This window comes from Silurus aristotelis (assembly GCF_946808225.1).
Source record: "Silurus aristotelis genome assembly, chromosome: 7".
NCBI classification, from domain to species: domain Eukaryota; kingdom Metazoa; phylum Chordata; class Actinopteri; order Siluriformes; family Siluridae; genus Silurus; species Silurus aristotelis.
Window position 1 is genome coordinate 10453904 of NC_139580.1, and position 22182 is coordinate 10476085.

The window sequence follows — 22182 nt, forward strand, 5'->3', positions numbered from 1 at the left end:
ACAGCTCACACCAATCTACCCAACTTCAGTTTAGTTTTGAACTCTGACTCATAGCATCCCCTTGAAGGAGAGAGAGAGAGAGAGAGAGAGAGAGAGAGAGACACACACACACAGAGAGTCAGTGTCATTGTTTGATGCATCAGTGTCCTCCTTTATGACAGTGATTATTCACACATTTAATCCACAAATAGACTGTTTGGAATGCCTTTGTATATGATGAGTGTTGTTGTGGCAACTTGTTTCTTCTGGTAGCTGGGAATACCCACAGTTTTCCAGGACACTGGACAGCTGGGATCATTTGTGATGCAGGTATTTGTTTGTGTGTGTTAAATATGTGGCATCTCTTTGTCACTCAGTGTGAGTAAACGTAATAGGGTGCAGTTACACATGTTTCCCTTTTCACAGAAGTGCCTGAGAAATTTAAGATGTTTACTCTCTCGCTAAGCGAGTGTGTTTGGCCAGCAGTTGAGTCCAGTTTGTATGGGGCACCATTTTGGTGCTAATAAATTGTTTGTACAGATCCTTGTTGTAACTGGTTCCTTGTCCTGAGATTGAGTAATAGCTATTGTGCTGCTATGTACTAAGAGTTGTAACATGATCTGCATGAACGTATGCCAGTTTTACTATGATGCTGAATCTTTCTTCCTTATTCAGTATTTTGTCTTCAAAACATCTGGTGTTTATACTGTCTGGTCCAGCAGGAACTAATTTTGCACTTTTTGCCTGCAGAAATCTTTTTCCATGTTGGTGATTCTTCCTGTTTACTTGTTTATCAATCTCCGTGGCTAGCGTGAGTCGTGCATGCGTTACTACAGATGTTTGGCACAGATGCTCTGCACCTGAAGTCTTAGTGCTCCAGGCTTGAGGTTGGCAGTGCCATGCTTTTTCATGCATATCCCCCTAAAAACATCCTTTGCTGGACCATGCTGTTCTTTCGACTCCCTGTTGTAGAATTGGTATTGAATTTAAGGCTTCATCATATTGGTGCATTCCAAAGGGATTTGTGATACACGATATCGTAATAATCATTAAAACACTGTTAGTGGGCACTTTGTCAATAAAGGAAGTCCGATTTGAATTGGCAAGACTGGTTTAAATAGACAGGAAAGCTACAGAGAACAACTCAGACAACAATTTCTTACAATCATGGAGAGCAGAAAAGCATCTCAGAATTCACCACATGCCACAATAACAATAATACTTTTTTCCCCCCTAAGCTTTCAACCAAAAGAACACAACATGCTTTGTGTGTGAAGCCTTGAATTAAATGCATTCAAGCCACATGATGAACCTAACAGGCTTAAAATTAAATGAACTTAGTAATAAATTCGGGTTGCGATCTCCAATGTTGTAAGTAAAAACAACATAACAAAACAAAAAAATATATATTACAGACTCCAAGACTATGAAATCCTGAAGGACACTGCATTGAGAATCTCTGATGTAAAGCATTGTGATAATTTAAATAAAAACTAAGTATTGTAAATATTTAACAGTATAACAGTTTCCACAAATATGTCACCAAATTAGTAAGAAAAAAAAAAAAGAAAAAAAACACAAAAATTACACTATACAAACATTTAACATTAACTTCACTCTAAACCTTGATGGGTTTTGGCCATATTGAGGAGCATTAACATTGTGTGGAAGGTTGAAATTGTAAAGAAAATGACTAAAATAGACCACTTTTTGAGGATGAGCAATATATTTTGTTCTTTAGAACTATAGTTCTAAAATAAAAAACAAAATAAACAAAAAACCGTCTGAAGTCATTTTCTTTAATTTTACTTGCTTCTGTTTTCTGTCTTAGTTCTTCTTGAATGAGGTAGTATGCTGAATTCGGAGAGAACGTCTCATGCTAAAAGCGCTGTCTGTGTGTCTCTGAAAGGAGTTATGCTAACTTTGCGTCATCAGCTGTTTCCACTCCCCCTCCCCTTCCCCCAGCTGTGCTGCATGCCAGGTAGATGAAAACATGTGGTCCACGTTAAGATCAGTCTGCAATGCCCGCTGCACAACGCCATGTGCTTTCCATCAACTCCACTGACCCGCTCTGCTAGCACTCTGCTGTGTCATATGCAGTCTACATTTGACTCAGATCAGTTCTGCTGGAATCTTCTGATTTATTTGTCTAGGTGGTGAATAAGTGCCGTTCGTGCCTAAATATTTTTTCGGTGATTTGGTGATTTTTAGAAAAACTCCTCATGAGTGGTTTCCCAGTTTGCAGTCACAGTGTCATTATAGTCCTATAACAGGTAGTGTTTCTGCCTTACAGGCTGGCTTTTCTCCCAGCTCACTAAATCACACTGGTAGGTCTAATATCTAGTCTAAATTGGTGTGAATAAGTGTGTTAATATATATTTCTGACAGTTTTTTCATAACTTGATGTTTAAAAAGTAGAAACAAAAGTGGGGTTTTGGATTGAATGCTCTCAATCTAAACCATACCTTTGTAACTATCTATATCGCTTAAATCATGACAGATGTGATTCACTTGCAAGTGTGACACTATGTCATGTTTTTAAAAGAAAAGAAACTAGTCAGAAATCAGCCAGATTTGATTATCTTTATATTTTTCCAAAAGATTTTATGGTGCTGACGATATTGGAATAGTTTACACAATTTGCAAAATTAGATATATCTGTAACTGAACTGTAAGCTCAAGCTAAACCAAATCAAATCAAATCAAATATTTTTTTCTTATAGTGTTTGTAAATGTCGAGTTGCTGAAGATGTGAGAATCCAAAGCTGACATTGAAAAATTTAGAAACATTACATTTGAATACTGTAACCATAAAAGTATTTCAGTGTTGGAAACTTGCAAATATATTAGGTATAATCAATACTTAAATTATTATATATAATCAATACTTTAATAATTTAAATGAGTATAAACAAAGCATAAACTCATAAACAAATCCAATACCTAGACAGATGAAAGTTAAAAAAATAAATATCACCTGCTGGTTTCCCTTCATCTTCAGCTGTACAGTTTTGGCAAGCCTGTACCCACAGTAGCCTCAGATTCCTCTTTGCTGGCAAGGGTTGAACCTGATGTGGTTTTCTGCACTGCATTGAGGTTTGTCATGTTTTGTCCTCTAAAATGATTTTTTACTCATCACAGTTGTTGGTTATTTGAGTTTGCACTATTCTATGTAACTTCTAGTGTGAAAATTATAGTTTATGATATACAAATATATGAACTTTCCTTTGTGCATTTTTTTACTTGAATAAGCTGCTTCTTTCCTCTTTGTGTCTCTGAGTAATTTTAATCACAGCATATTAAAATGTACATTCTCTATGCAGGCAGCATGTACATTGGCATCGAAAACGATGCTATGTGTCCCTCTGGAACTAAAGAAATATTCTTTGAAAAGTGATAGTACTTCTTTCTCATCAGCCTAAAGCTGTGTTGTTTTTCAGCATTGCGTCCAAATCAAACAGGGGCATGGATAAAAAAGTGTCTGTAAGAAAGTAGGCTGAAAAGTGCACGGGGTAAAAGAAAATATTATCAGACTTTCTATTGGAGATAAGCAATATTTATAACTGCATCTAGTGCCATGACATGCCTTAAGCCTGACTTCCACATCTCTCATTTTTTCTTTGTTTTCCTTGATATATTTGTGGAAGTGGAAAAAGTGGATCTAATGCCAGAGCAATAATTGTGTTCAGCTGTTAATTTTTTCACCCTCTTTCCCGCCCTCTCATACTTTGTCCATATGTTTCTTGCTCACTCATTTTTGATGAATGCTGGCGTGCTGAGGTTCTCACAGGATTATTGGGGGGTGGGTGTTTAGATTAAGGGATTTAGGTCAGTGTGTGTGTGTGTGTGTGGGGGGGTGTTCTTAAAGCTCAATGTATATTTGTTTGTAAAGAAATTAGCTTAAAACCAGCTGAAATTGTTCTACTAATGAATAGACAAAAAGTTTCAATCTAAAACCCTACGGCATTCTGGAAGATCCTTTTATAAAGAACATTAAATTTGACAGTTTTCCTATCAGATAAGGTTAATTACACTTAGGATTAGAGGTTATACCTATTGTACAACACCCACATACATTGCATGCAATCGATCAGTACCTTGTATCAGGATCATGTAATCAGTCTTAATGAAGTGATTTTATAAACAAAGAACTGAAGGCTGTATTTTTTCTGGGAACTGGTGTCACTTGGACCAGATGTGGCGAGCGGTTTAAGGGTGCAGTTTGTTCCCTGGGCCCCTGCATCCGGTGCATTCGTCACAAACGAGAATTTTTGTAATCCTCGGATGACATTACTCTGGCGCTGCTGTCCTCCTCAGCAGCTGAGCACAGTCAGCGAGAGCAGAGAGCGAGGAAATGTGATTGCGGCTGTAAATATGAAGATATATGGTTTTGATTAAATAAGGAGGGACGGACACTCCATTAAACTTAAACTGCTTTAGGGCTTTTAATTTTAAATGGTTTCCAAACACATTTCATGCCAAAAATTCATCCTTAACAAGCTTTAGAGGCGAGCAGATATAAGGCCACATTAGAAAACACCCAAACCTCTGTTTTACCACACAATTCTTTACTGGGTTAAAACATCTTGACTTGTTTTGATGAATGGGGACTGCTTGCTTATCATCTTTAAAACAGAACCGGAGGTTTTTCCATATGTGGGAGGGCATAATACCAGTGGTGTGTATTCCAGATAAACAAAGAGTGAATCTAAAAAGAATTTGAATAACATTCATAACTAGAAAAATGTTATAATATGTGTGAAAACGAGGTCTTAAGCTTTTTCTTCATCATTAAAACACCCCAAAGAAGCACCTACTTCTATTCCCCGTAAAAAGTATGACTGAAATTGCAAAATAAATAAAATATAACACGATATAATTTTTTTATGAAATTGTCAAAAACACTTCTGTGGTGTTCAGGTCTTCCTACATACATGCTAGTACAAGCACAGTCGCAAAATTTACGAAAAGCTGTTACGTATGCAAAACTAGCGTTTGTAAGGATGTATTCAGAGATCACTTCCTCCTTGCAAACATATGTCCAGAAATGAATAGTGCTTTATTTAAATCACTTGGAGGCACTGAACTCTTAACACCAGGAAGGTCCGTAGCCAATGGTAGTTGATAACTGTGGTCTACCACACACTACTTTCTGCAGGTTAAATGAGTGTTTCCATGCCAGAGGTCTTAACCATCACGTTGAGTTCAGCAGTTATCAGTTCTGCAAAGTGGTAGCATCTGGAAAACAATATTTCTGTAACATTTGCTTGGATAGATGAACCTAATCTAATTTAATTTAACCTGTAAAAATAGCAGAATTATTGGAATTGCCAGTCAGCACCCTTCATTTGGTATGCTATTCATGTAACCTATCCATGATTTAATTAATTTTGAAGCGCTTGGTAAGCCATGTATTATTGAAAAAACAGTGCAGGAATTCTGTATGACAGACCAAACCAAAACCCATGCCATGAAAAGCCCTTCATTTTCTTCCCTTGAGTGAACAAACTTTTTTTCCCTGATTACTTCATGTTCTGATTAAAATGTTGATGTCATGCTGTGTTCTTGTTGTTGTTTTCGTTGCTAGTGGGTACAGCTGGTTTTTGGTGTGCTTTGTCATGTCTCAAAAAGAAACTTTTCTTAAGCACTTATATTTTTGGAGATTGTTGTGTTGTCTACTATGACCTAAAACACTAATACATTGTTTATGTACATGTAACTGCTTGCTTAAGACTGATATGTTTTTTTTTTGTTTTTTTTTTTTTACAGATGATGCAGGTCTTTCTGTTGAATCATGCATTAACACTTATCATTTAAAACAGAATAAAAAATAAACAAAATATATGCCAGAGCTTTAAATCTTTCTGCCAATGGGAAACTATGTTCGGAATGTACTCAAGGCATCTCCTGCTTTTTCCTTTGAAATAGTTTACAAATCTGTTTATTTGAGAAAGAATTTGGAGATGCTTATCAAGCCTGTTCAGATATATCTCTGTGGCTTGGTATGTAAATAGTGCATGTGTGAAAGCAAATCAAAATATATGGTATATATTATTCCATAATTTATCATATAATATTTTTTTTTTCATATAATAACTTGCTCATATAATATATCATAACATATCATATAATAACTTTAAACCATGACACAGTTGAAACATTTTTATGCTCTTGAGAGCTGCTAATAGTGTGATTTTCATTTTTGCTAATGTTTTGGGTCAGTGATGGAGTTGACATGGTTTGAAGTTCTTGTGGGGGAAGGGCCAGGGCTGTCCAGAGAGCTTTCAAGATAGCAGAAGTCTTGTCTCAGGGGAACGGAGGGGTGAAAAAAATGTTTGTTTTGACAGGAACATAGTAGATCAGTTTTCCCACAAGCGATGCCAATATTTTGTATTGTTAGGGGCAACAGACACTTGTTTTAGCCCTGTCATGTATAAATGGCTAATGATTGCAGGAAGGGGGGCATAGAAAAAGCCAGTGTGTGTGTGCGCTTTGCAGGTTTTTTGGCAGGTTGCCACTCTTTTTAGATTTGGACACCAACAGCTTCTTCTTACATTTCAGCCTCATTAGGATTATGGTATGTATGCTATAGAGCTCTGCAGATTATTTATTCTATATGTATTTACACACATAATCACTGGGACATCATTGTTTTTGATAGATACAGCGCTTTAAGTAGATGCAGCTCTCACAGGATTACAATTCATTTTGCTGAATGCTGCTTTTGTCAGCAGGAATGAGTCCCAGGTTCATTGGTTTGAGAAAGGATTGCCTTTGAGTCAAGTGTGAGTCAGTGCAGCAGTGCTTCCAGATTATTGCTTTACAATGTATACATTATGTAAAAGATCTTTAAGCTCACTGAGTAAAAACGCACCAATGAAACCATCAATCAAAGGGCATTGTTGTTTGAAGGATATTCCAGGACACTTGGCAACACAAAACTGAAACTGTCCTTTCTACAGGCCAATGGGTTCAGCTGTGTTATCTAAAAAGTGAAGCAACTAACATCAACAGAGACTACTGGCACACAAGGTGAAACTAACGGTACTGTTGGAGATACAAAACTGCTTCACAATATGCAACACCAGTAGATACTATGATTACAATGTGGTTTTCGTTTCTTTATATTTATCAGCAATTAATTGTAATGTAACTAAAGTATAACAGCAATAGGATGTGACATTGAAGGAAATTAATCAATAAAGGGGTTTTCTATAAAAGCAGGTCCTAAGATATTTATTCTCTCATAACACATATATTTGCCAATGCTAACCTATATATTTATTAAAGACAAACCTCTAAAGTTCTTCAAAACAGAATTTTTTTATCCAGGATCTGCTTTACTTTAGAAAAGTACTTTCATTAACACTGGAGACTTCTTCCATGAATAAAGAGAACAGAAACCTTCACTATATCAACAATTACGCATAAATTTTATTTACGTGAAGCATCTGCAATGAAGCTTCTCATATAGAAATGATATAATTTCAGGATGCTCAGTTGTGTAAAGAGATAAACATTAGTGTCTCTGTATAAAGAAAATGTGTAAGATGTAGAATTTTTACTTTCATAAATGTCATGTTCATGTTAAAATAACAATACTGCGATGTTGTTGTTGTCAGTATGAATGTTCTAGTTGTTTCTTAAGGAGATAATTGATCTAGTTTTGGGTGATTAATAAGCATACAGTGAAAAAAAAAAGGCGAAGACTTTTTTCCAAACACAACATAACCCTATCACCATTCTAAAAGTGCATTCAAGTGTTTTTTTTTGTTATTGTTGGCACTACAAAAAAGCCAGTCATTGCTATAAATGACCGCCGTTTTGGGTAAATGCAAACTTCAGTAAGTTCCCAAAGGTACATAAGTGTCCACATGCTGAATTTCTGTGAACAAATAAAATGTTACCCAAAGACAAATGCATGTGGCTAACAATTTCAGTGTGTCAGAAGGGAATTTTCAGGTTCCATTTTTACACAGCATGTGTGTGTTTAGCATGCGTGTGGGTGTGTGAGTGTTCAGCGATGGTTGTGGCTGCACTCCACGTTTGTCTCTTACACATGTTTCTCACAGGAAGTTAAAGCTCTCCAGCTGTGTGTGAAGGGAAAAAAAACGATACAACTTCTCTCTCTTTCTCTCTCTCTCTCGGTCTGTTTCTTTTCTCTTGACTCAAAGATGTCATGTTTTTTTTTTCCCTTGGGAGACCTTTATATGCTAAAATGACTCCCCCTTACACACACTCCATTCTTTCCGAAAACAGAGTGAACACATCAGGAGAGAACATCATTGCCAGATGTTTAAGTAAAACAAACTGATGTATATAAAGATATTCCCATAGGAGTGGACAACTGCACCAGAGCAGTTGAGCAGAGTGTAAAAGGTTTCACATAGACACACACGCACACACATATATACACAGCATATCTTCAAACGGTGTGATGCTTTGTGGGAATGATGGGATACAGTTGATGTGTTACGTTTGATTGTGTTAGTCAGGGACCAGGATAGTGGGAAGGGTCAAGTAGACAAGAGATTCCCATCAGCACATATATACACACACACACACACACACACACACACACACACACACACACACACACACACACACACACACACACACACATACATTTAATTGCTAGTGTCTCTGTTTTTAATATTTCACCGGAAAAGCAAACACTGCTATACAAGAGTGCTGCTATACGTCCTGTTTCTGCTCGCATTACATTATAAATATGAGTTGATTTTAAAACCTCATATCCCTAAACTGAAAAAAAGAAAGACTTTTAAAATCTCTTATTTTTCACATTACCCCCAAAACAATTCACACCTTTTCCTGGGAGTTCTGTATGGTTTCAGTTTATAATACGAACAAAATAAGCTCTAAAGCTTCAAATGTACCTGCACAATATTACCTGCAGTACCTGTGAACTAAGCTGCTTGTTAATGAACCTAGCTAATGTTAGTGACAAATTCACTTTTGTGGTTTATTTTGACAAAATTTAGTTTATTTGAATTAAAAATGAAATCAAAACAGTTACAGAAATTTAATAATTTGTGTCTATCTGTATCAAATCAGGCTAGTTAACTAGCACCTTAGGCTAGGAAAGCTAGCTAAATATTGTTGTTGAAAGGAAAGTTCAATTTAACAAATTCTTAGAATGGAAATAAAAATCATAAAAATCCTAGACTAGCAGCTGAAGTTCATGGTTGCATTTCTGAGGTGAATATTCATGTACAGTCATAGACCCTGGCATGTTTAATGAGGCTAGTGAAGTAACTCTTATTATATCATGGACATGCTACTTAACAGCAAGCATATTAATTATTGTATTTTTTTTTCATAGACTTTTTATTTTATTTTTGAATATCACGGTTAGTGGTCCTTTAAAACCTGCCCTCTGTTTTGAATGTGTGTCTTTAGGTTTATGCCAGCTCCTGTCAGCTGCTTTGTGAAAGCCACTCATACAGGTTAGCCAGTTGGCTATGGTTACACGTTTGGCTTTAGACAGATCTACAAACGTGAGTGGGGAAAATCTGTGCACATCCATAGACCACTTCCTGAAATTGACGTCAAATTCGGCCTACAATCTTCACCATGCCTACATAATACCCCCTGGTTTCTCCTCACTTTTTTCATTCCCTTTATTTCTCTCTATTGCACTCTCCTTTTGTCTCTTTCTTTCATTACTGCTCTCTTTCTCTTTCTTTTTTCTATCAAAGGAATCTATTTAGGGTGCTTTTCATTTCCGTTGCCTTTACCACTTGGCAGTGAACATGGCACCTTATTCATTTGTTTTCAGCCAACCATTATTTCTCCCTGCTTTTCCAAACCCACTTCAATCTAAGACTGTGGTTGGGTTGTTGCTCCACAGCAAATATAGTTGCTGAAGTTTAGTCTGCTTTCATACATAATGTTTTTTGCATTTCACTTGTTTTGATTTCTTGTCACTTCTTGATAAAAGTCCTAGTGGAAAAACGTTTTACATCTTCATTTCTACCCTCCAATTGTAATTTTTTTTAAAGACGTTCTACACCTAAAAAAAAATCATACAGTTAAATTGTTAATGTTTATTAAGGGCAAGTTTATTATAATTAACAATGAGGAATCTATGTTAATGATTATACTGATGATGATTTACAGTTTCCCGTCGGGCTAAGTGTTCCCGGGTGCTGTCCTTACTGTAAGCATGACCCTAAAGGGCCTGCATGCTCTCTGCCTTGTCCCATGTGTATCAGAGACCATGGGAAAGGAACTCAGTCTTATTCTGGGAACATGGCCTGCAAACCCCCTGCCTTAAAATAATTAAAACGCAAGTCCTGCTTCCTTTTGCATGTTTATTTCTATTCCAGTGAGGGACTAGTAGCATTTTTTATGAAGTGAACATCCCGGAGTAGTGTTTTAGGTAATAGTCCCAGAGAAGTGTGTGTGGGTGTTTTTATTCCTGACTTAATGAAGTTTCACCTCGTTTTTTAAAAGCTATTAAAAACCCACACTATTTCCTGTGCATTTGATGGTTAAATAAGGGGTGAAAATGTCACACAATTATTAACTAAACCATAAGTCAAATAAATTCTCCAATATTCCCATATTCATGATTTGTTTGCAGAGCAAACTCCAGTTTTAAAATGAAAGTATATTTAAGGGGAGTGCAATAATATACAAAATTTTACGATACAATATGTATTGTCAGTTTTGTACAAAGATATGATAGAAAAAAGGACAACATATGGTTACCATTACTTATTATAACACCTTAAATATTTAGACAACTTATAATGGGTTTATATAATTAATTAATAAAACAGAAAAGTGACTCTCCTTTTGGTAATTATTAATGGCGGTACAGGATGTGATCAATAATACAACTATGTAGAGTTAAAAATGTAGATTACAACCAAATAGCAGTCCATTGAGTCATTTGTTCTTGAGCCATTGAGAAGCAATCAGATACTTATTCTTCTTGTCCCAGATGCCTCGCTGCCTATTAGTTTTTCAGAAGTTTAAAGACATTGAAATAAACGCATGCAGTACTAATACGCTAAACTTTTTACCGCAGCACTTACTCACCACTGAGGGTCATTGTGCTCTTAGGCCAGGACTATTACTGTGCTCATATCTCCGATATGCATTACAACAACCAGACTAAGAGCCAGCTATGGGTCAGCTTTTACTTTTTTTTGCCAGCTTTGCTGTAAAAATAGCCGTTTATTAAATTGCAGTATCTGTGACAAGAACATTTCCGTGACGTAATAGTCAGCTCTTTTTTTACTAACCCCCATTTTTGTTTGATTCCTCCTCCAGTTTTTTTGTCCTCCACCTCCTCCAGTTCTTCCGCCTTCGCTGGTTTTCCCACCCTTGTCCGGGCTTGCGTTTCAGCTCTAACTATTTCCAGACCTCATCAATCCCCCACCCTTTATTTCTTCATCTCTTTCCACCCACAAGAGTCATGCCTCTCTTTTTCTGATTACTCCTTCGCTAGTAAACTCATAAACTCACACAACTTGAGACTTTAAGACTTAAAGGCAAACTCCGTGAAACATATCAAATATGTTTTTTATCAAAATATTTATTAATTTTTTTAACAATTCTAGTGCCAAGTTATTGGCAGGTTTTGTAATGTATTTTCAATCCTGGTAAAAAATTTGTGGTTTGATGCCGTGATGATGTCAAATGTGGTGATACTAGTGTGGTTATCGTTGAATCGAAGCAGAGACTCGGCTGATCTTAGCGATCTACAACATGTTAAGCAGAGTGCTGCTGGTGGTGGTGTTAGCATAAACGATTTCTATTTGAGCAGTGTACAGATAGCAAATGGACAGACCAAAAGGACTAAAGTGCTGCTTCAATGTTAATCATTAACACCTTTTCTTACAACTTCATTTGTAGGAAATTAAACAATTGAACCACAACCACTTTTGTTCAAAGTTGAAGAAATATCTCAGATCAATTTCCCCTCTCTTTCTCTCTCTCTTTAATGCCAGTTTTACTTACTGACACTCCTGACATTTCTCACCTTTGACCTCTCTCTATCAGTGACCGTTATATAAATCTAAACAAGAACAGGATCACTGTTGTCACCAATCACCCATATCTACAAAACACTAATGTTTATTTCTTTAAACAGGTGATGAGTGATGTAACCAAGCTTTTTTCAGGACTGCTGCTTTCACATTTACTCTGAATAAACAAGGCAGCTCATTCACTCTGTGTCCTGTGCTGATGTAAACCTGTTCATGCTTTATCTTTCCTGTACTTCATGCATTTAATGCCTGCTAAAGGAAACATTCATTGCTATAATTTATCAGTTTACAGTGCTATCGGTTCACGATAGAGAAATATAAAACAATGCTGAAGGTAATTGAATTAAGCATAGTCCCATGAGTGTAATGGAGTGAGGATTGGACTGGATTTTCCCCAGTGTTCTCTGTGTGCTTATATCTCTGCTTGGATCAGCACGGAACAATTTGGTGACTTGATGAAAATGAAGGAAGATGAGAACCATTAGGAAGTTCACTTTTTTTTGCTGATGCTTTTAAAGCACTGCTGTTCGAACATTTATGTGCTATTAAGGATAAATACCTCCCTTTAGGTAGGATGACCCTGTCTAAAGCATTTAGGAAATGCTGGACTTTATACTTTTTTTTTTTTTTTTTTTATTTGCAAGGGGTGAAGAGTTGTTTGCAGAAAAAGACGACACCAATCAGCCACTATGCAGAGAATCCATGTCAGCCTTCTCCCACTGGCACCCTTAATAACAGGTAAGAAATTAAATTTAGACTGAGGTGGTTTATACATATGGTTGTGTAACTGCAATGAATCCTTGACATTTTAGACATTTAAATATCTAAGAATATCCTTTTTTTAATTTACACAAACTATATTGATAATTATTAAACATATATTTTAGTAAGTTAAGCTACTTATTTTGGATACATATTATCATACTAAGTTTTTTGTAGCTAGCCCCTACATACTAAATTTGTTTTCTAGCTAACTCTAACATACTAAAGGTTTTTGTAGCTAACTCCTACATACTAAAATATTTTTTGCTAAATCTAACATACAGTACTAAAGGTTTTTCTAGCTAACTCTGACATACTAAAAGATATATAGCTAAATCTAACATACTAAAAAAACACCTTATACACAAAGATTTAAAACAAAGCACATTTAGAGCCCTAGAAATATTACTACTGAAATTATTTTTTAAAACATATGCAAAAAAATTATAGTTTGACAGTAGTATCAAATCCCCACAAGTGCAGAGAAAATTAGAACATAAATAGTACAATCCTATTTCACGTCTTAAATACATGCTTACCACAAAGAGCATATGATGCATTATGGCTGTACAATATTGTGCATTAATGCCTAAGTCAATATTGAACAAATAACCCCCTTAACGAATCCAAAATGTTTTTTTGCCTTGCGAGTAGTTCAATTAACCTCAGAGACTCAGACGAGTGTTTCTGTGGGCGTTTTAATGAGTGCCAGCATTTGCAAATGGAAACAAATGGAAATTTTGCTCAATTGCTTTTTCATGTTACATCAGAGGTAAATTACCAATGGGTGATTGAAAGCAAATGTCACCTGTCAGGAAAAATCAACACTGTGAGCACAGAAAATAAATTCCATTTTGAACCGCTTACATAATTCATATATATTTATTTTGTTTTTGGTTTATAGTTTATTTCTATTTTGCTTATGTTCCTCAACAACTAAATGTGCATCCATCTGAATGTCAGATGACTGATCCAGATGTTGAAATTATTTAGTAATGCAAAATCTGAAAAATAAAAACCTTTCCTTGATTCAGGACTCATGAAGACTTTTTTTTAAACCTCTTCTGCAAATGGCTCGTTAAAACATTCTTCCATCGTAGGCTACAAAAAACATTCACACACAGTTACACTAAGCACACTCACTCCAAATGTAAAACTTAAAGTAACTCTTCAGGTTCAACAGAATATTGCATTATCAAATATTTCTAATAATTATGATAAAATACAAATTCTCTAATTTTTTTCCCCCAAAGGTATTGGGACTGTCATGTCATTGTGAAAATGCAAGCCTATTAGCCAAATTATAGATTGAAAGTGAAAGTAAAAAGATATATTTATGTACTGTAAATCAATACTTTCTCACTGGTAATGTCTAGGTTATTAGTAGCGTCTAATGAATGGTAGCTTTTTTGTTTATTTGTCAACTCTGTTACTAATTTAATGGAAAAACTCACCATTAAAAAGAAACCTTTGAATGTGATTTAGGATTAAATGTTGGAAAATGATAAAAAAAATATGATATTTCACAGAATATGCCAGAATGAAATTACTGTACCAGATTTTGTCGTCCCTTAAATACTCAATGTTAAAATATTGAAGTCTAGGTTTTGCAGGATTGAAGATAACAAAGAATATTCTTTATTTGACCAAATGTTGACAGCATAGCCTAATAATGTTAATGTTGTTGTTTGTGATCTGAAGCCCTCCTGATCCTCCTGCTGTGTTCAGCTGGTTCTGGTCTTGAACTGAACCCCAGCACGAAAGAATTCATCCTGCTCGCTAATACCTCTATCTCCATTACCTGTTCTGGCTGGGCGCCTGTCTCCTGGCACTACAAAAGAGATGAGAGGGAACATCAGATCAGAACAGAGAACCGATCACGCACCTCGAGCATTCTCCACCTGGCGAATGTGACATGGAGGGACACAGGAGTGTATGTGTGCTCTGAGAATGGTTCAGCGGAAAGCAGAGAGGTGACTGTCTATGTGCCTGGTGAGAAGCAAAGCATTTGCACATTCACTGATGATACATAAACAATATTACATTCAAACATTTCATTATATATAAATAATATAAAAATATATTTTTTAAATAACATATTCTTAATTGAGACCATGGAATTATACTCTACATAGATACATGTAAGGTACTTGAGATGACACTTCACACACACTTTCCAGTGGTGTTTTTCGTCCTTGTACATAATTTGTAAATAAGTATTTTTTATAACTTCATTACTCTCTCTTTTATTCACTCTTTCTCTTTATGTATCAGACTGAGATTGTAATCGTAGTAATTTATGTTTATATTAATTTGATGGATAATTGAGTATAATTCATTGAGCTTATGAGCTTATAGGATTTGAACATATCTGCAGCATATCTAAACATTTTAGGGATTTTTCTCCTAAAATTGGTCACTATTTTCCACCCAACTATCCGGTTCTCTTCAGGCATGTAACTTCTAATAAGGCACAGAAAGGTTAACACATGCTTTCTATAATACACATGAAGCAACCGTCAGCATCATTTCTCAGTGCTGCATATTCTCTGGCCCACATACAGTAAAAACCTCTTTTGCCATCTTCCACATTCATAAGCTCACAGGCATCTGTGATTTGCTAGTATTGCTGTGATTGGCATCTCTCCCACTTAAGGAGCAAGGCCAATTTTACTCCATTGTCTCCCAATCATTGATGGCAGTAGCATCATTTGGAGTTGAACTCTGAAGTTGAATTTCTGTTGCATTTTCACCACATAAGCTCAATTACAACAATCCTTTTTATACAGCATGTAATATTCCTTTAAAACAAAAAAAATGTTTTCTATTCTGTTTCCTCATTTCAGACCCAGACAATTGGTTTTTGGAGAACGACTTTCATGCAATCACTAAAACACGCGATGAAGGGACAGTACCATGTCTGGTGACAGACCCAAAAATAAATGTAACACTCTTTGAAAAAGAGAGTGGGAGCCAAGTGGCAGGCAAATATTCACCAACGAGTGGCTTCACAGGAATACTGGAAGACAAGATTTACAAATGCAGAGGAGAATGGAATGGAGAGGAAAAGTGGACAGAATCATTTTATGTCTTTAGTATCATTGGTAAGTGCATATGGCAATAAAGGACATGAAAACTGTTTATTTCATTGTTTATAAGTCTTCCTTATAATACAATAAATAAATAAATAAATAAATAAATAAATAAATTTGAATATTGAATATGTAATATGGTTTACATGGGTTGGAGTGGAAGATCATGAGTGTCCTGATAGAGGGCCTTGACCTAAACCTTACTGAACACCTCTGAGATGAATTGGAACACTGATTGCCCTCTAGCCCTCTTTAACTCACCTAAATCAATATCTAATTTTGTATTTTAAACTGGTGTCTATAACAAATGAAAACTCTCGAAATTAAGTTTTAATAAGTTTGTGTACCTCATTAATGTTTTTTTAAGGTAAATTTATGAACAAGTCAAGTCAAGCTTGTATTGTCATTTTAACCAAATATATAGCTGAGCCAGTACACAGTGAAATTAAACGTTTCGCCAGAACGTTGTGCAACATTAAACAAGATAAAGCTACATCACACAACATAGAGCTAAATAACAGAACACAGTGCTAAGGACTGAAGTAAAAGCGTGCTGTTTTACTGACTTTAAGATCGACCTACGGTGGCCGAGAAGTGCAAAACACATTAACAAATCCGAAAACAAAATAACAAATCCAGAAACAAATTTACAAATCCAAAAATATATTCAATATAAATTATATATATATATATATATATATATATATATATATATATATATATATATATATATATATATATATATATATATATATTCATCACAATCGAAACTATTTTTGTTTTTAGAATATTTATTAGTGATGCATGCAATGATTACAGAATAACCCCAAAAATGCAAAGAATGGCAATCACTGATTTTTTAAATCCAAAACAATTCCAAATCAGAAATAGTGTCTAACTATTGCGTCCCTTGTTGCACGTCCTGTTTGCTCGTTCTGGCAAAATGCAGGAGGTTGGTTAGGGTCTCCAAGGGGCTCAGGTGCATCATTGTCAGCACAGAGAGGGACATTGCGCTTAGTAGCGATGTTGTGCAGGACAATACAGGCAAGGGTTATGTTGCATGCTTTCTGTGGTTCCGCTCTCAGGGAGGTAAGGCATGCAAAGCACCTCTTAAGAACTCTATTTAAATGCTCAATTGTACATCTTGCTCTGCAATGAGCAGTGTTGAAGCGTGCCTGCGCCAGTGTATTTGCTGTTAGAAAAGGAGTCATCAGCCATGGTAGGAGTGGGTAGGCACTGTCTCCTAATATTATGCCATCCGGTCGGTTGGTTTGAAGGTCTCTATATAGAGCGCTCTCCCTTAGGATACGTGCATCATGGACAGACCCAGGCCACTTGACAACGCAGTTGGTGATGATGAGGTCAGCATCACACACAAGTTGGACATTGATGCTGTGCCTCCCCTTTCTGTTTATAAACTCCCATTCATTCTCACGAGGTGCTTGTATATGCACATGTGTGCAGTCGATTGCTCAAATAGTATTGGGCATATTCCCCAAAAGAAAAAATCTGCGCTTGGCCTGGGCAATCTGGTTGTCCTTTGGAAAAGAAACAAATTCATTGACCAAGCTGGCCAGTGCGATTGACACATCTCTCACCACATCACACACAGCTGATTTCACCACTCCCATATAGTCACCAACAACCTGATAGAAAGTCCCACATGCATAAAATCGGGGCGCAATGAGGATCTGGTCTTCCACAGACAGACCGTGACTCCTTTGGGTTCTGTGTTGAAGTTTTGGCCTGAGAAGGTTCACAAGGTACTTTATATCAGCCTTCCCAAAGCGAAACCGGACATACAGCTCCTCAGTGGTGTATTGCTCCAGTGGCTTGGTACGTTTAACATACACCCTTTGACGGTATCCTTTCCTGGCAAAGTGGTGGTGGCGGTGGACAACACCTCCATTTCACTGTTTCTCTGTGAATCCTCTGAGAAAGGCTGATTTATATGTAGTTGGTCTTTCAGACACACCTATTACAACTGAGTAGTTTTGGCTTGTGTTCAATTGAGCAAAGGCTTGAAGCACCCTTCATCAAACAAAGATGATGATTACAAGGCACTTCTGCAAAAAGAGACTGAAAGGGCAGAAGCACAGCTTCATCTGGCAGAGGAACAACTGACTCTGACCAAACTGCAGCAAACCAAGGCCAGATTTGAGATCCGCCTCCTAAAGGCTACGCTCAGACAAGCTGGTCTCTCCACATCAGATGAGGAAGTCTGAAATTATTGTGGAGTATTTGACATTAAGTCTTTTTTTTTTTATTCAATACATCTATATTTGAAACTTGTTATAAATATCCTCAATGTACAGTGGCTCAAGAAGTAAGGTGGATTACGTGATCACGGATCGCAAAAAAAAAAATTACTAAATCCGGATCAATTTTATCAGGATTAAACCTGTTGAAAAACCGGGCCAAGATGATAAATGAACATAGATTAGAGTTTAAGTCTGACTCATTTCAGACCACCTCAGAAAATGAGCACAGTGCTGAGACTGAGCAAAAAGTGCACACTACATTATTTTAACAATTCTGTTTATTAGTTCTTCAAAACACAACAGGTCATGAGTACCATGAGTACTTATCTCTGTGTTGGAAGAAAAACAATATCTTCACATTTGCACAACATCTGTCCACTTTGTTTTCCCAACATTTCTTTTGTATTGATGTTCCCTTTGCACAGTCTTCAAACAATGCTTGTAATGTGTGTCTCTTGTTCACATGGCCACAGTTCCTGAGGCACTGGACACCCACATCAATGCTTCTAAGACGGTGCTGAAACAAGGCGAGCCACTCAGCGTCAACTGCACGGCCCACGGAGTTGAGCTTGTCTTCTTCTCCTGGGACTTCCCGAACAAAGATGTGAGTGGGCCGAAAAATAAACTGCCCCATCTCATTTTTCTTCCAGCTTCATGACCCCTTAAGGAAAAAAAAAAAAATTACAGTCCAAATTATCTCAAGATGTTCTTCCACACCTAATCCCTGAGAATCTTCAATGGATAACACATTTTTCTTAAAGATTTGAATCTGTTAAAGGAAGACAGAAACATATAGGAGTAGAGGGAGGAGAATGCTGAGGAGAAAATAACTAAATGCTGAAGGCTATGAGTCAAGAGTCAAGAAGCTTTAATTGTCATTTCAACCATATATAGCTGATGCAGTACACAGTGAAATGAAACAACGTTCCTCCTGAACCCAGGTGCTACATAGAACAACATAAAACAAACAGTACAGAACAGAAGATTACACAGGGCCGAGAACTAAGATCCTCGCCACATAAAGTGCATGTGTGCAGCTGGTGCAAACAGTGCAAAAGACAACACAAGACAGTGCAAGACAACACAGGACAGTGCAGGACAATACACAATACACAATGCTAGGATTTACACTGCTCAACATTATTAGCAGGAAGCTGTCAAGCTATTAATGTGAATAGCATGATTCATGGTGTTGTGGGTCTTTGATGGTTATCAGAAAACTATTAGTCGCATTTTATATATAATCAAAGCGTTGTGCTTTTCAGTTTGCTTTGCCGATTAGAAGAATACATGTATTGTATGGCTCTAAAGAAGTGCATTAAGTGCAATGAGAGTTGTGTTCGATTAGATTCATGTTGCCCTTTAAATCTAGTTAAAAGCTTTAATTGTTGCAGAGTTTTTGCCTTCTTTTTGTACTTCTTAATCTCTAGATTAGACATGTGATCTCTAGGTCTTGAACAACAAATCAATAAAGCTTCCACCTAATTAAAGGGGATGCCACACGCTTAAGTAATAATCGCAAGCCTCATCTCCTTCAAACAGTGAATGTTCAACCAAGTCACATTAGATTTAATCTTAAGTATCATTATATGAAGGCAAGATATAATTATCTATAAATTTACTTATCGCATGTCTCATATTGCTTTCTTTAGGTATAATATACATCGTTTAGAATTATTACAGAAAGGCCATACAGTATATAGAAATAAAGCATTTGTATTATGTTATTTAAAATCACCCACACTAGTCATTGTAAATTATTAACAGATTAACAGATTTAACTTTTTAAAATCATTAATTATTATTATTATAAATAATTCTCATAATTATATACATTTTTAAATGTGTTTTATGATTTTATTGATAATTTCCAACTGATAATTCAGTAGGACAGATCTCATTTTTTAAAACTAAAAGGTATTGGGGTTAAAATGCAACTTGCTAGCAATCTACACTGTATAAGCATAATGAATGTTTATAAATAATTATAACAAATGGATATAAAGCAATATGACTGCATTGGAACTTGAGATGAATGTAATGTTTGTCACAGAGCACAGCTGCAGTGGATTAGTCAGAGGCTAATGTGATTTCTTGTTGTTTAAATCAAAACTCTGACTTATCTAAAAGTAATTTATATGAGCTTCATAACACAAACGTGCAAAAATAGCATAAAACTAATTTATAAAACTCAATTCCTTTTAATGTAAAATATCAATAATACACAGCTTTCAAATGTCCCATAATGCTTAGCTATGCATGATTAATTCTTACCTGGTGAATCTTTTTGACATTTTGGTTACGTGTTTAACCATAGGATGGAGATGTGGAAATCTTGACAGACATAATCTCAGCGACCATGAGCATGCGCTCGTTCCTCAACATTTCCCAGACCACTCTGGCGCACACTGGACAATACGTATGCCATGTTCAAGAGAGCGTGGGCAACCAACGTGCATCTATTAGTATCGACATCACTGTGTTGGGTAAGAACATAAACTTTCATCTCACATTATAGCACGTGTGGCATTTACTTTCATTTAGCTAAATGGTCCACTGAAAATAGAGAAATATTATTATTTGTATATTTTTCCATCATTTACTGTGCTATAAAAGGAAAGGTAGCTAACATGAGTGAAAGTGGCTGGATTTGTAAAAAAGAATTCTAAAATTTATAAACAAAAAAATTATTCAGCATCTGTGATGCTGCTGAATAATTTCCAACAGTGCATGACTTGCTTGTGCAGCACTTAACAAGTTAGCTGAGGCATTAGTGTACATTTCTGGTTAAATAATGTGTCTAGGTTGTTTTTTTATTTCAAGTCAAGTCAAATCAAGTCAAGAGGCTTTTATTGTCATTTCTACTATACACAGTGGTACACAGTACACAGTAAAAAATGAGACAATGTTCTCTGGAACCCTGGTGCTACACTAAACAACAACATAGAGCTACAACACAACACAAGCTACATAAAGTGCATTGAGTGCAACCTAATGCAAACAGTGCAGTACAGACAGACAGTGCAGACAGACAACACAAGACAACACAAGACAAGACACAAAACCTGAGATAGCAGTATTTACTTTTTTAAAGTATCTAAACAATGTTTTAAACATAGATCATTCATGTTAAAATGTGTAATTATTTCCAAAAGTTTTGCCAAAATCAACACAGCTCCTCCAAATGACCAGTTCTGAACTGTATGTAATGTATGTAACCATGGTTCCCAGAGGGAATGAGACGCTGCATCAGAAACGCGTTGGGAACGCCTCTGCATTGTCCAGGCTCTAAATCACATATATAATTAGTCCAATGGAAAGCGCAGCATAACCGGTGGGATGTAACATTTAAACAATGTAAGGACATGTAAAACTTCAGGGTGGACGGAGCCAACCATTTGGCAAACTGTTCTTGAAGAAATTCCAAAACTAAGCCGACTAGGCAGTTAACTAGATCTAGGCGGTGTTGTTCCCACCATGCCGTGAACAGGCACCATGTTGCAGTGTACAACATCCTCATGGAGGGAGCTCTGGATTAAAGAATGGTCTCTACCACCTCGGTAGAGCTGTGCCCCTTCAGGGGCCACAGCCTCCACAGCTTTAGGCGGGGGTGTATTATTGCGCCCCTGCCTAAAATAGAAGATAGAATCCCTCCTAAGAGGAAGCTCCCATGGAGGGTGTTCGAGAAGGCTACCATATGCAAACCATGGCCTGTCCAGCCACCATGGGGCCACCAGGAGGAGATGGACTCCGTCCCAGCGGACTCTCTTCAAAACTCACTATGGAGCATACCATGGCATCCAGCCCTAGAGGGGCTGGGGTTGTTAGGGAAACCCAGAGGAAGCAGTGTGACATCTCTTGAGATGCAAGCAGGTCCACCTAAGCTCTTTAAATTTGTTCACAAATTTGCTCCACCACCTTGGGGTGGAGCTGCCATTTTCCGGGTCTCGGCCCTTGCCTTGAGAGGGCGTCTGCTCCCTGGTTTGAGCGGTCTTGTCTCTTAAGGGAATCAGTCTCTTGAGACTGACCTCTGACATACCTAGAGCCAGAGCAATGCCCTGGAGCAGC

The 22182-nt window shown here is 36.7% G+C and overlaps 1 protein-coding gene and 1 pseudogene across 2 annotated transcripts in view; one reads left to right on the forward strand and one right to left on the reverse strand.

Annotated features, from left to right (window-relative positions):
* Window positions 1-22182, forward strand: part of pdgfrb (platelet-derived growth factor receptor, beta polypeptide) — a 38269-nt gene that overhangs the window by 507 nt on the left and 15580 nt on the right. Inside the window, exons 2-6 of the mRNA XM_083546955.1 lie at window positions 12644-12737; window positions 14463-14753; window positions 15608-15865; window positions 18588-18718; window positions 20432-20600. Coding sequence (XP_083403081.1) covers window positions 12689-12737; window positions 14463-14753; window positions 15608-15865; window positions 18588-18718; window positions 20432-20600 — 898 coding nt within the window. The 5' untranslated portion in view covers window positions 12644-12688. The remainder of the gene's footprint in view (window positions 1-12643; window positions 12738-14462; window positions 14754-15607; window positions 15866-18587; window positions 18719-20431; window positions 20601-22182) is intronic.
* Window positions 16632-17958, reverse strand: LOC310729335 (putative nuclease HARBI1; annotated as a pseudogene). Its single transcript has 2 exons — window positions 17918-17958; window positions 16632-17725 (listed from the first exon to the last, which is right to left on the reverse strand). The product of its transcript is annotated as a putative nuclease HARBI1 (transcript).